The sequence below is a fragment of the Lissotriton vulgaris genome, chromosome 6 (assembly GCF_964263255.1).
Source record: "Lissotriton vulgaris chromosome 6, aLisVul1.2, whole genome shotgun sequence".
NCBI classification, from domain to species: domain Eukaryota; kingdom Metazoa; phylum Chordata; class Amphibia; order Caudata; family Salamandridae; genus Lissotriton; species Lissotriton vulgaris.
The window spans coordinates 706826852-706838629 of NC_141694.1; the positions used below are offsets into that span (position 1 = coordinate 706826852).

At 57.0% G+C, this 11778-nt stretch overlaps 1 protein-coding gene across 7 annotated transcripts in view; it reads right to left on the minus strand.

Annotated features, from left to right (window-relative positions):
- Positions 1-11573, minus strand: part of SOBP (sine oculis binding protein homolog) — a 429255-nt gene extending 417682 nt beyond the window's left edge. For 6 of the 7 annotated variants that reach the window (XM_086926694.1, XM_086926693.1, XM_086926691.1 and 3 more), the window contains exon 1: positions 11202-11573. In XM_086926694.1, the coding sequence (XP_086782820.1) occupies positions 11202-11306 (105 nt within the window). In that variant the 5' untranslated portion in view covers positions 11307-11573. Of the gene's footprint in view, positions 1-10284; positions 10386-11201 lie in introns of those variants that run through there. The other variant, XM_086926689.1, reaches the window with a different exon arrangement.
- Positions 11574-11778: the final 205 nt, after the last annotated feature.

Below are 11778 nucleotides of genomic sequence, written 5' to 3' on the forward strand. Positions count from 1 at the left end.
TCTCTCCCCACCCGCGCGCGACACTCTTTCCCCCCGACCCGCGCGACTATCCTTCTCCCACTCGAGCGAGACTATCCTCACCCCACTCGAGCGCGACTCTCTCTCTCCACCCGAGCGCGACTCTCTCTCCCCACCCGAGCGCGACTCTCTCTCCCCACCGAGCGCGACTCTCTCTCCCCACCCGCGCGCGACTCTCTCTCCCCACCCGCGCGCGACTCTCTCTCCCCACCCGCGCGCGACACTCTTTCCCCCCGACCCGCGCGTGACACTCTTTCCCCCCGACCCGCGCGACTCTTTCCCCCGACCCCCGCGACTCTTTCCCCCGACCCCCGCGACTCTTTCCCCCGACCCCCGCGACTCTTTCCCCCGACCCGCGCGACTCTTTCCCCCGACCCCCGCGACTCTTTCCCCCGACCCCCGCGACTCTTTCCCCCGACCCCCGCGACTCTTTCCCCCGACCCCCGCGACTCTTTCCCCCGACCCGCGCGACTCTTTCCCCCGACCCCCGCGACTCTTTCCCCCGACCCCCGCGACTCTTTCCCCCGACCCCCGCGACTCTTTCCCCCGACCCCCGCGACTCTTTCCCCCGACCCCCGCGACTCTTTCCCCCGACCCCCGCGACTCTTTCCCCCGACCCGCGCGACTCTTTCCCCCGACCCGCGCGACTCTTTCCCCCGACCCGCGCGACTCTTTCCCCCGACCCGCGCGACTCTTTCCCCCGACCCGCGCGACTCTTTCCCCCGACACGCGTGTGACTCTTTCCCCCGACACGCGTGTGACTCTTACCCCCGACACACGTGTGACTCTTACCCCCGACACGCGTGTGACTCTTACCCCCCTCACGCGCGCGACTCTTACCCCCCTCACGCACGCGACTCTTACCCCCCTCACGCACGCGACTCTTACCCCCCCTCACGCGCGCGACTCTTACCCCCCTCACGCGCGCGACTCTTACCCCCCCTCACGCGCGCGACTCTTACCCCCCCTCAAGCGCGCATGGTGTAAAAACACAGTTCTGTATGATTTACTCATTTTACCCTCTTGAAACGATGCATGAGTGCATTTCGTAAAAAATGAAGTACTCCTGGAAATCTACCACTGATGTACATTTCCAGGGGTACTCCAATAATCAGCGACGTTTTAAAGCATGGGCAAAGTGGGCACTTGCCTAGAGCCCCCATCTTGCAAGCCCCCCCAAGTGAACTTTATCTCTAGCTCACTTCTGTGTATGTTGTATCTTAACCGTTACTGGATAATTCGATCTTGTTAGGTAGCAAAGGGCTTGAATAACAGGCATTGGCATAGCGAATAGGTCTCGCTTTTGGGACCTTATAAGGATTTAGTTATGCAGCACAATATCCTTGGTGCATCAACATCAATTGTTGCATGGCTAAACACTTCTAAGGTCCCAAAGGCGAGATCTATTAGCTATGCCAATGCTTTTTTTTTGTTGTTGTCTCACTGATGGTGTGGTATGCGCAGTTTACCTGGACCAGCATTTTAAGATTATGACATGAGCAGGTGGTGTGAACAAGCATGGGCCCTGGCTGTCTTATCATAAGGTGCGGGCAGGTGGAATGGAGCTGCAGTTCTAAGTGAGCGTGGAAATCAAAGGGTGGACTATGGTAACCCAAATGGTCAAAGGGATGAATTAGGTGAGCAGCCCAGGCAAGTTGTTACCTTTAAGTGGTGTCTGGAGTAAGACCATTAGGGCGCAGCAAGGCTATCGCAGTATAGAAGGGGCTGTGGCAAAGGCTTGGTGGGGTGGAAAATGGACTGGGATTAGGGTGTAATTTACCAACAGAGGACTCTCAAGCGAGTATCTTTCATGGGCACTGCGTTAGAGGTGTGCTGGCATGCCTCATTCCTTTGTGGTGCAGTTAATATATAGTGTAAAGATGGGTGCATAATCCTGCATTCAACACTGGCCTAACACAGGAGCCTCTCCACAAAATAAACAGAAATAATCCAAAAATGCACACTCCAATTTTTTAACGTGTTTGTCAATGTTTGTGGTGCTGTAGTGGTAGTGTTCCGTTGTTGGAAGTGATAAATACTTCAACTAACTTTGTTTATTTTTTATATAATCGCGGCGCGTAAAGCGTGGGTGCCGCAATTATAGCAAAAGTAAAGAAATAGAAAAAAACATCTATTTCTTTACTTTTGCTATAATCGCGGCACCCGCGCTTCACTTTTAATGTTAAAAGTAAAGTGTGGCGTCACTTCCCACTCACCTTCGCCTTACCCAGAACCACCTAGCATTCAGAAAGCAACTTAAAACTTGGATATTCGACAAGTAATTCCCCACCCTCCCTCTAGCGCCTTGAGACCCTATGGGTATGTAGCGCCCTATATAAATCTCTTGACTTGACTTGATTATAGCAAAAGTAAAGAAATAGCTCTTTTACTATAATTGCGGCACCCAGATGGCGCCTGCGCGTGTGAACGCAAGCGCTAGTGAAGCCAAAGCGTTGGGTAGCAGCACTTTTAAAACCCACCTGCGCTGACTCAGCGAGACCTAAAAACAAGCCATTGATCAAAATAAAATGGGCAATTTGTATTCAAAATTGTTTCAAACAGGGGTCACAAAAATATTTCTTTCCCGGGGCTACCAAACCCTTTAAGATTACACTACTTATAATTCTTTGTGAATGCCATAAAAGTCTGAAATCCTTTCAAAACATAGGAGCAAACCGCAGAAGCGGCTCCTACACTAGGGCGGAGGAGCATCGCCCCACTGCTTTCTCACAGTGCAAGAAGCAGAAGGGTTTGGTTGCGGTGGGTGGACGGGTCTGCTCTAGGGTAAGGGAGGAGTGGTTTGCCCACTGCTGAGGTCGTTGACTGTTTGTTCGGCCCTCCTGGGCCGCCCAAATCAGTAATGCGCACTCTACAGGATGAAATGCAGCCTACATGGAGAACACGGCCTCCCTGTAAGCCCCTTCCTGTTTGTCAGCCCGGCCACTGGAGCATTGTGATTGGCTTAGGGGAGGTTGGTTTAAAAAAATGTGTCATTATTAATTAAATTAACACCCCTGTGCCACTCCCCTACTTGACTCCCCCCATGTGCGCGTGACTCCCCCCATGTGGGCGCGACACCCCACCACGCGCGACTCTCCTCCCCCACGCCCGTGACTCTCAGCACAAGCCTGCGACTCTCCTCCACCCCCAAGCGCCCGACTCTCCTCCACCCCCACGTGCCCGACTCTCTTCCACCCCCACGCGCCCGACTCTCCTCCACCCCCACGCGCCCGACTCTCCTCCACCCCACGCGCCCAACTCTCCTCCTCCCCCATGCGCCTGACTCTCCCCCCCACGCACCTCTCCTTCCCCCCGCGCGACTCTCCTGCCCCCACCCGCGCGCCACTCTCCTTCCCCCACCTGCGCGCCACTCTCCCTCCACTCGCGCGCCACTCTCCCTCCACTCGCGCGCGACTATCCTTCTCCCACTCGAGCGCGACTATCCTTCTCCCACTCGAGCGCGACTATCCTCACCCCACTCGAGTGCGACTATCCTCACCCCACTCGAGCGCGAATATCCTCACCCCACTCGAGCGTGAATATCCTCACCCCACTCGAGCGCGACTCTCTCTCCCCACCCGCGCGCGACTCTCTCTCCCCACGCCCGTGACTCTCAGCACAAGCCTGCGACTCTCCTCCACCCCCAAGCGCCCGACTCTCCTCCACCCCCACGTGCCCGACTCTCCTCCACCCCCACGCGCCCGACTCTCCTCCACCCCCACGCGCCCGACTCTCCTCCTCCCCCACGCGCCCGACTCTCCTCCTCCCCCACGCGCCCGACTCTCCTCCTCCCCCACGCGCCCGACTCTCCCCCCGCGCGACTCTCCTGCCCCCACCCGCGCGCGACTCTCCCTCCACTCGCGCGCGACTATCCTTCTCCCACTCGAGCGAGACTATCCTCACCCCACTCGAGCGCGACTCTCTCTCCCCACCCGAGCGCGACTCTCTCTCCCCACCCGAGCGCGACTCTCTCTCCCCACCCGCGCGCGACTCTCTCTCCCCACCTGCGCGCGACTCTCTCTCCCCACCCGCGCGCGACTCTCTCTCCCCACCCGCGCGCGACTCTTTCCCCCGACCCGCGCGACTCTTTCCCCCGACCCGCGCGACTCTTTCCCCCGACCCGCGCGACTCTTTCCCCCGACCCGCGCGACTCTTTCCCCCGACCCGCGCGACTCTTTCCCCCGACCCGCGCGACTCTTTCCCCCGACCCCCGCGACTCTTTCCCCCGACCCCCGCGACTCTTTCCCCCGACCCCCGCGACTCTTTCCCCCGACCCCCGCGACTCTTTCCCCCGACCCCCGCGACTCTTTCCCCCGACCCGCGCGACTCTTTCCCCCGACCCGCGCGACTCTTTCCCCCGACCCGCGCGACTCTTTCCCCCGACCCGCGCGACTCTTTCCCCCGACCCGCGCGACTCTTTCCCCCGACCCCCGCGACTCTTTCCCCCGACCCCCGCGACTCTTTCCCCCGACCCGCGCGACTCTTTCCCCCGACCCGCGCGACTCTTTCCCCCGACCCGCGCGACTCTTTCCCCCGACCCGCGCGACTCTTTCCCCCGACCCCCGCGACTCTTTCCCCCGACCCCCGCGACTCTTTCCCCCGACCCCCGCGACTCTTTCCCCCGACCCCCGCGACTCTTTCCCCCGACACGCGTGTGACTCTTTCCCCCGACACGCGTGTGACTCTTTCCCCCGACACGCGTGTGACTCTTACCCCCGACACGCGCGCGACTCTTACCCCCCTCACGCGCGCGACTCTTACCCCCCTCACGCGCGCGACTCTTAGCCCCCTCACGCGCGCGACTCTTACCCCCCCTCACGCGCGCGACTCTTACCCCCCCTCACGCGCGCGACTCTTACCCCCCCTCACGCGCGCGACTCTTACCCCCCCCTCACGTGCGCGACTCTTACCCCCCTCACGCGCGCGACTCTTACCCCCACCACGAGCGCGACTCGCCCCCCCCAGGCGCGCGCGACTCGCCCCCCCACGCGCGCGCGACTCTCCCCCCCACGCGCGCGCGACTCGCCCCCCCACGCGCGCGCGACTCGCCCCCCCAGGCGCGCGCGACTCTGCCCCCCCCACGCGTGCGACTCTTCCCCCCCCCCCCACGCACGACTCTCCCCGGCACATGCACAACTCTTCCCCCCGCGCGCGACTCTTCCCCCCACGCGCATGATACCCCCCCACTGGTGCGACTCCCCCACACACTCGTGAACCCCCACACGCGCGACCCCCCCCACACGCGCGACCCCCCCCCCACACGCGCGACCCCCCCACACGCGCCACTCCCCCCCGCACGCGCCACTCCCCCCCCCGCACGCGCCACTCCCCCCCCGCACGCGCGACCCCCCCCCTCACACACGCCACTCCCCCCCCGCACGCGCCACTCCCCCCCCCGCACGCGCCACTCCCCCCCCTGCACGCGCGACTCCCCCCCCACGCGCGACTCCCCCCCCCCACGCGCGACTCCCCCCCCACGCGCGACCCCCCCCCCCCACGCGCGACCCCCCCCCCCACGCGCGACCCCCCCCCCCACGCGCGACCCCCCCCCCCACGCGCGACTCCCCCCAGCATGCGCGCGACTCCCCCCGCACGCAAGACTCTCCACCACAGGCAAGACTCTCCACCACAGGCAAGACTCTCCACCACACGCAAGACTCCCCACCACACGCAAGACTCCCCCCCACACGCAAGACTCCCCCCCACACGCAAGACTCCCCCCCCCACACGCGCGACCCCCCCCGCACGCGCCGCGACCCCCCCCGCACGCGCCGCGACCCCCCCCACACGCGCGACCCCCCCCCACACGCGCGACCCCCCCCACACGCGCGACCCCCCCCCACACGCGCGACCCCCCCCCCAGGCGCGCGCGACTCTGCCCCCCCCACGCGTGCGACTCTGCCCCCCCCCACGCACGACTCTCCCCGGCACATGCACAACTCTTCCCCCCGCGCGCGACTCTTCCCCCCACGCGCATGATACCCCCCACTGGTGCGACTCCCCCACACACTCGTGACCCCCCCCACACGCGCGACCCCACACGCGCGACCCCCCCCCACACGCGCGACCCCCCCCCCCCACACGCGCGACCCCCCCCACACGCGCCACTCCCCCCCCCCGCACGCGCCACTGGTGAAAGGATGGCAGTTTGGATGGATGGATGTAAAGGTTGATAGGCAGGTGAAATGATGGCAGAGTAAAGGGATGGATGAGTGGGTAAAAAGACGAGTGACTGGATGATAGAGTGGATGGATGGATGGATGGATGGATGGATGGATGGATGGATGGATGGATGGATGGATGGATGGATGGATGGATGGATGGATGGATGGATGGATGGATGGATGGAATGAATAGTGGGTGTATGGATGGAATAGTGGGTGTATGGATGGAATGGTGGGTGGGTGAGTGGATGGCAGTGTGGAAGGATGGCTGCATGGCAGAATGGAAGGATGAATAGCAGGGTGGATGAATGGTTGGCGGGATGGATGGATGGATGGCGAATGGATGGTAGGAAGGAATAGGGAAAAATTGAAAGATGGATGAAATAATAAATAGATGACAGAATGTAAAGGTGTAATAATGAATGTCAGCGTCTGGATTGAATGGTGAAATGGAGAATGGATAGATGTTTGGATGGAAGAGACATGGAAGCTCTTCAAGGGAGAGATAGCCTCACTTGCTTTATTTGCTAGATACCATCAGCTGTTTAGTTCAAAGGGGGGGTGTTTACATTTTCTGGCTACTCCCTTGGGACAGGCTGTCAGATCCTTTTTCGGTAGAATAGTTCTGAGTAGAGACTGTCTGGTCTGTGATTCATACCAACATTTGTCTGTACTCACACTCACACCGATCAACTAAGAAGCAAACTTCTCCTGTCTGGCCCGGAAGTATATTTTGTACTTTCTGATTTCATATGCTTTGAATATGTGTTGGTTTTACAGATTCTTCGAAATGCCTCCCAGTGCATCAAGTAGAAAGCATAGTTTGGTTACTGAGAGGATGCCTCTGACATGAACGGGCCCTGGCAGCCCCGCGTTGCATGGGGTCCCACCCTTCAGGGGCCCACCCATTCAATCTAAAGCCCATGAATATCAGTGAGCTACGGAGTGGGGCCCATCATCTTGCGTTACAACACTGGCCTTTGAAACCAGGACATCTGGGTTCTATTCCCAGCTTCTCCATTTGACCACACACTGTGTTATCCTGTGAATATTCCATTGTGGCACTGGACATATCAGTTACCTCGTATGCAAAATTCGGGAGAGCTTAAAACTAGACGAAACGAACATCGGGTTTAATTAGAGGTGGAAATAATGAAAACTTGTAGTGAAATCAAAATATCGTGTAAATCAACCTAATAAGGGAAAACAGAGAAACCTTTAGATGCAACTGTTGTGTAATAAACGTGAAAGAAACAGCCTTAATTAACAGAAAGGTATGAACAGCTCCTTCATAGGGTACTTTTGTTATTTTGTGTCTGTCACAATGGAACAGGCCACCTATCCAAAGTGCAATACTCTTTCATTTAACTCAACTGGGAAGTGAGAAAAAAATCACATGCAAGTCAGTCTTTTTTCCCCTCTTGTCTGCAAAGAGGAGCAACCGGATCCCGGCCGAGCCGAAACCCGAGTAGGTCACCGTACACCACGATAAAATTCCCTAATCCCCGAGCCAGATTTCCCTGAGGGGGCCTCGTCGTCCTCCTCGCTTTTCCATTGCGCGCGCCCGGCCCTCCTCCCCCGTATCTTTCATTTCCCCTACCTTTAAGGGCCCGACACCCGATCCGCGGGCGGGGATCGGGTTACGGTTTTTACAGCTTGGCCCGTCTCCCGCCGCACACCGGCCTCCCCCTCTGCTCTGCTGTGATTACTGGCAGCGGCTCGCCTTACACGGCTCCAGATGAAAGCGGCTCGACGCAGGGGCCTTTTGGGCACCGCAGGATTGCAAAGGAGCACACCGCCTACCCCGCGCCCCGACATTTATTTGGGCACTTTTTGCGATGTTTACCCTGTCTCGTTTTGTCTGACCAGTCAACAGCGTGAGGAGTGGCTAAATTGTTTCTTCGGTTAAACAAAAAGTGTAGCAGGGGTATAAACCCTCGCCACGTCACAACTTCACGCTACTTTTGCACCACCATATGCATGTGACACACTAGCCCCTGTGAGACGATGGTTATGGTGGACCAGTGTTTTCTGGTGATGTTGTGCCTTTCACATGCAAATAAAAGCATGAAAACACTACATATATTGTGTTTTATCAGAACCATGTTACCCGACTTGTCAATGCCACACAGTGGTGTGAACATGCTAGGTAATTTACTTCCACCCATATAAATGGGCCCGCCAGCATCCATATATGTTGCCCATGTAAATAATGTCATGTCAATGCCATGTACATTGTGATATGTAATATTACTATTTCAATTCATTATGAACAGCGTTATGACTGTAACATGTACACATGTGCATTGTAGTAAGTGTCATGCAACTAAGAACATGTCGACAGGAGGTGGAAAGTGACATGTAAACAGTGCCATGTTCATACTTTGTAAACAAAGGCATGCACACGTCCGTTATTGCTTTGTTTACGATGTATAAGTGTATGGGCCGTGTGCCTTCAGGCCACCAATGGCACTCAAATATAAAAATATAAAACAATGTGCCCATGCACACCTTGACATGCGTGAAGCTTGCTTGGCAATACACACATGAAAAGTAGTCAGTGACGAAGACTGTCAAAAAGGACCCGGATTCGGGGTAAAGCACGCGCTGTGGCTGCAAAATACGAGGGCCTACTTAACTGCACGCCAGGCTCCCCAGCGAACTCAGGTTTCTCTTAAAACGTTGGTGCTCGACTTTCCAAAAACAAAATCGAGCCAATGTTAAAAGCCGGCGTGTAAAAAAGCGTTAGTGAAAAAGTGGGTAATTTTACTCCTCACACAATGTTGTTTTTGTTTCTTGCGCGCCAGTTCAGACAAACATCTGTTATAGAAGAACAGCTATCTCCCGAACCGCTGAGCGCGCCTGCAGCCAAAGTCAACATGCCGGGCCCTCGGGATCCTGCACAGGCAGCCTTTATACCGCGCCGGGATAGCATTTCGCATGTTTTGATTATAATTAGCTAATTTGTAACCCTAGAGCCTAGGAGACGTCCAGGCAGCCCTCCTTACGGGGCGCACCGGGACATGCTCTAGTGACCAGGGGGCTGACAGTCAGACCCCTCTGGTGCAAGCCGTCTGGGTGTACCCAGCTGCAGGCACTAGTGCAAGCATCCATAATGTCGCAGCCAGCCAGCCAGGCCAGGCCCAGTGGCACACAAAACACTTTCCGACACTTGGCACTGTCACTTCCTGGGTAAATCGTGAAGTGGCTCGCTCCACAAAACAAGGCGGTAGGTGTTTTGTACTGATGCTTGTCTTTACAAATCCAAAAGGTATATAGATTTATGAAAAGTCATTGAAAACACACCAAGACTTCCTGCACACGTGTATATTGTATAGCGCGTGCATTAAGTGCAGCACATAGTTTAAGTAGCCATGATAGAAACATACTTGAAGAGCAGCACGTGGTGCAAGTGTCCACAGCACAAAAATGCATGGCAATGGCAAAGCACATAGTGCATGGCGTGCAGCGCAAAGTACACCACGTGCCCGCAGTTCAACACATGCTTGACAGTACAACGCATGCCCTTGGTACAGCACACAATGGAAACACGTGCACACGGAATAACAGGTACTTGTATAACAAAGCATGCATTTAGAACAGGCACAGATATGACGCGCATGACGTACAGAACACGCTCACTGCAACACACAGTACGACACAAAGCACACCTTGCGCGCATAATAAAAAAAACAAAAAAATGGTAGAGCAGCATATGCTGAAACTTTACAACATGCAACGGGCGCATCACATGCATTTAATAAAAATTGTACGACACGTACACATAGTACACTACCAAAATAACCGAATAATAGACACGCATGTTACACGCCCCTTACCCAAAATGTCGACAAACGGGCACTGTTAAAAACGTTGGCGTCTAAACAGGTAAGGTATAAATTAGCACAAGGTCATACTGTTTAACTGCAAAAAGCCTGAGTGGAGGAGACATCCAGCATTTACTACAGAAACAGCACCGAAAAGGGCATGTTATTTAGTAAAATATAATCATACCGAGACTGCGTAGGTTCAGGCTCAAACTTGACCAAACTTCAAAACAAGAATATGAAACCCAACACGCATTCCCAATATAAAAAGGTACCTGCAGCTTGTAATGCTCTCCGGTGCAGCAGTAAACCCTGCTAGGGACCAGTGGCAAACGGAACCGGAAGATTCGAACTCAACCTACCCCTCCAAGAGCAGTCTCTCAACATGGAGCAGAGGGTCCCTTCAGGCCTGTCAGCCACCCCACCCCTTCGGCACAGCTGGACGGGCCCGGCTGCCCGGATCAGTTACACCACACACCTCCCAGAGAGCAGGGTACACACACTCCCCCAGCCAGAGGCAGCTCCTGGACAGCTCTCCCACAGCAGCCCCTGCGCTGTTCCCATCAACTGCGTAAATAGGCAAGAAAAACAGATGAAAGCACAGAAACAGCCCCGGAAGAAGCGCAAAACAAAGATGCCACAAACAAAGATGTCTAAAGCTTTTCCACATCAAATCTTTATTTGCATAGCGAATGGTTTTAGTTAACTGCGCCAATAAAGATTTGATTTTGTCTAAAGTTTTCCATTCTAACCATGTACTTACACACTCGCTGCTGGTACTCAAAAGACATGGTGTAAAGGGAAACCATTAAGAACAAGATTGACCCAAAAACAAACTCAACTTCCAAGCCTGTGCGACCTGCGCAAGCTACTACTGCTGAATACAAGGATCTGTAAGGACAGCGGTCGCTGCCCACAACGTACGTCAAAACATCTAAGAAAGCCAGTGCCTGATGCCCGTGTGTGAATTGGCCTCTGTTTCCAGGCCGGGGGAGGAGCTGAGACGTGGTCATTTGCATCCCCCCCAAAAATGACAAGCCTCCTCCTTCTCTTTTTGTGCGCGAGTGTGGGCGAGGGGGCGTGGAGATTTGCATTTCCACTCTGCATGGAAACAAACATAATATCCCCCTGGCCCCCAATATCGCTCCAAGTGCAGCTGCAGCACCATCAGCACCCCGGGGCTCGGACCCACCTTCATCTCCTCGTTGATCTCCCGCTTGACCGGGTGGGCCGGCTTCCTGCTCCTCTTGCTGTTGTTGTGTTCCGGGGGTCTCCCTTCCTTCTCCATCTCTGCCATCTTTCGCCTGGCGTGCGCGGAGGCAATGACTGCGGGTGCGAAGGGGGGCCCGGGGTGCGGAGGGGGGGCGCTGCGCTGCCTCAGGGCTGGAGGTCGGCCCGGGCTCTGCCACCGCCGGGCGGGGAGGGGACAGTCGGGCCGCCGGGCACGGGAGGGCGACGGTGCCCGGACGAGTCAGCCATCTTCTGTGCCCGTGTGCGTCTGCATGGAGCTGGCCGGCCGGGTGCTCGTGTGCGATGCTCTCGGCTGCGTGTGTGCTGGAGAGACGGGCTCCTTGTGTGGAGCGGCGCGAGAAGGGGCGGGGCCAGAGCGTGCAGGCGGGGCGCGAGCGCGGGCTGGCCCCGCCCCCCGAAGCTAGGCCTGAGAGGGCGTCGCTGCTCGCGCATAGCTGGCTCCAATCCTGGGCGCTCCTCCCTCGGCCGAGCGTGTTGGCCCCGCCCCCAGACTTTGACAACACGACGACCCCGCCCAC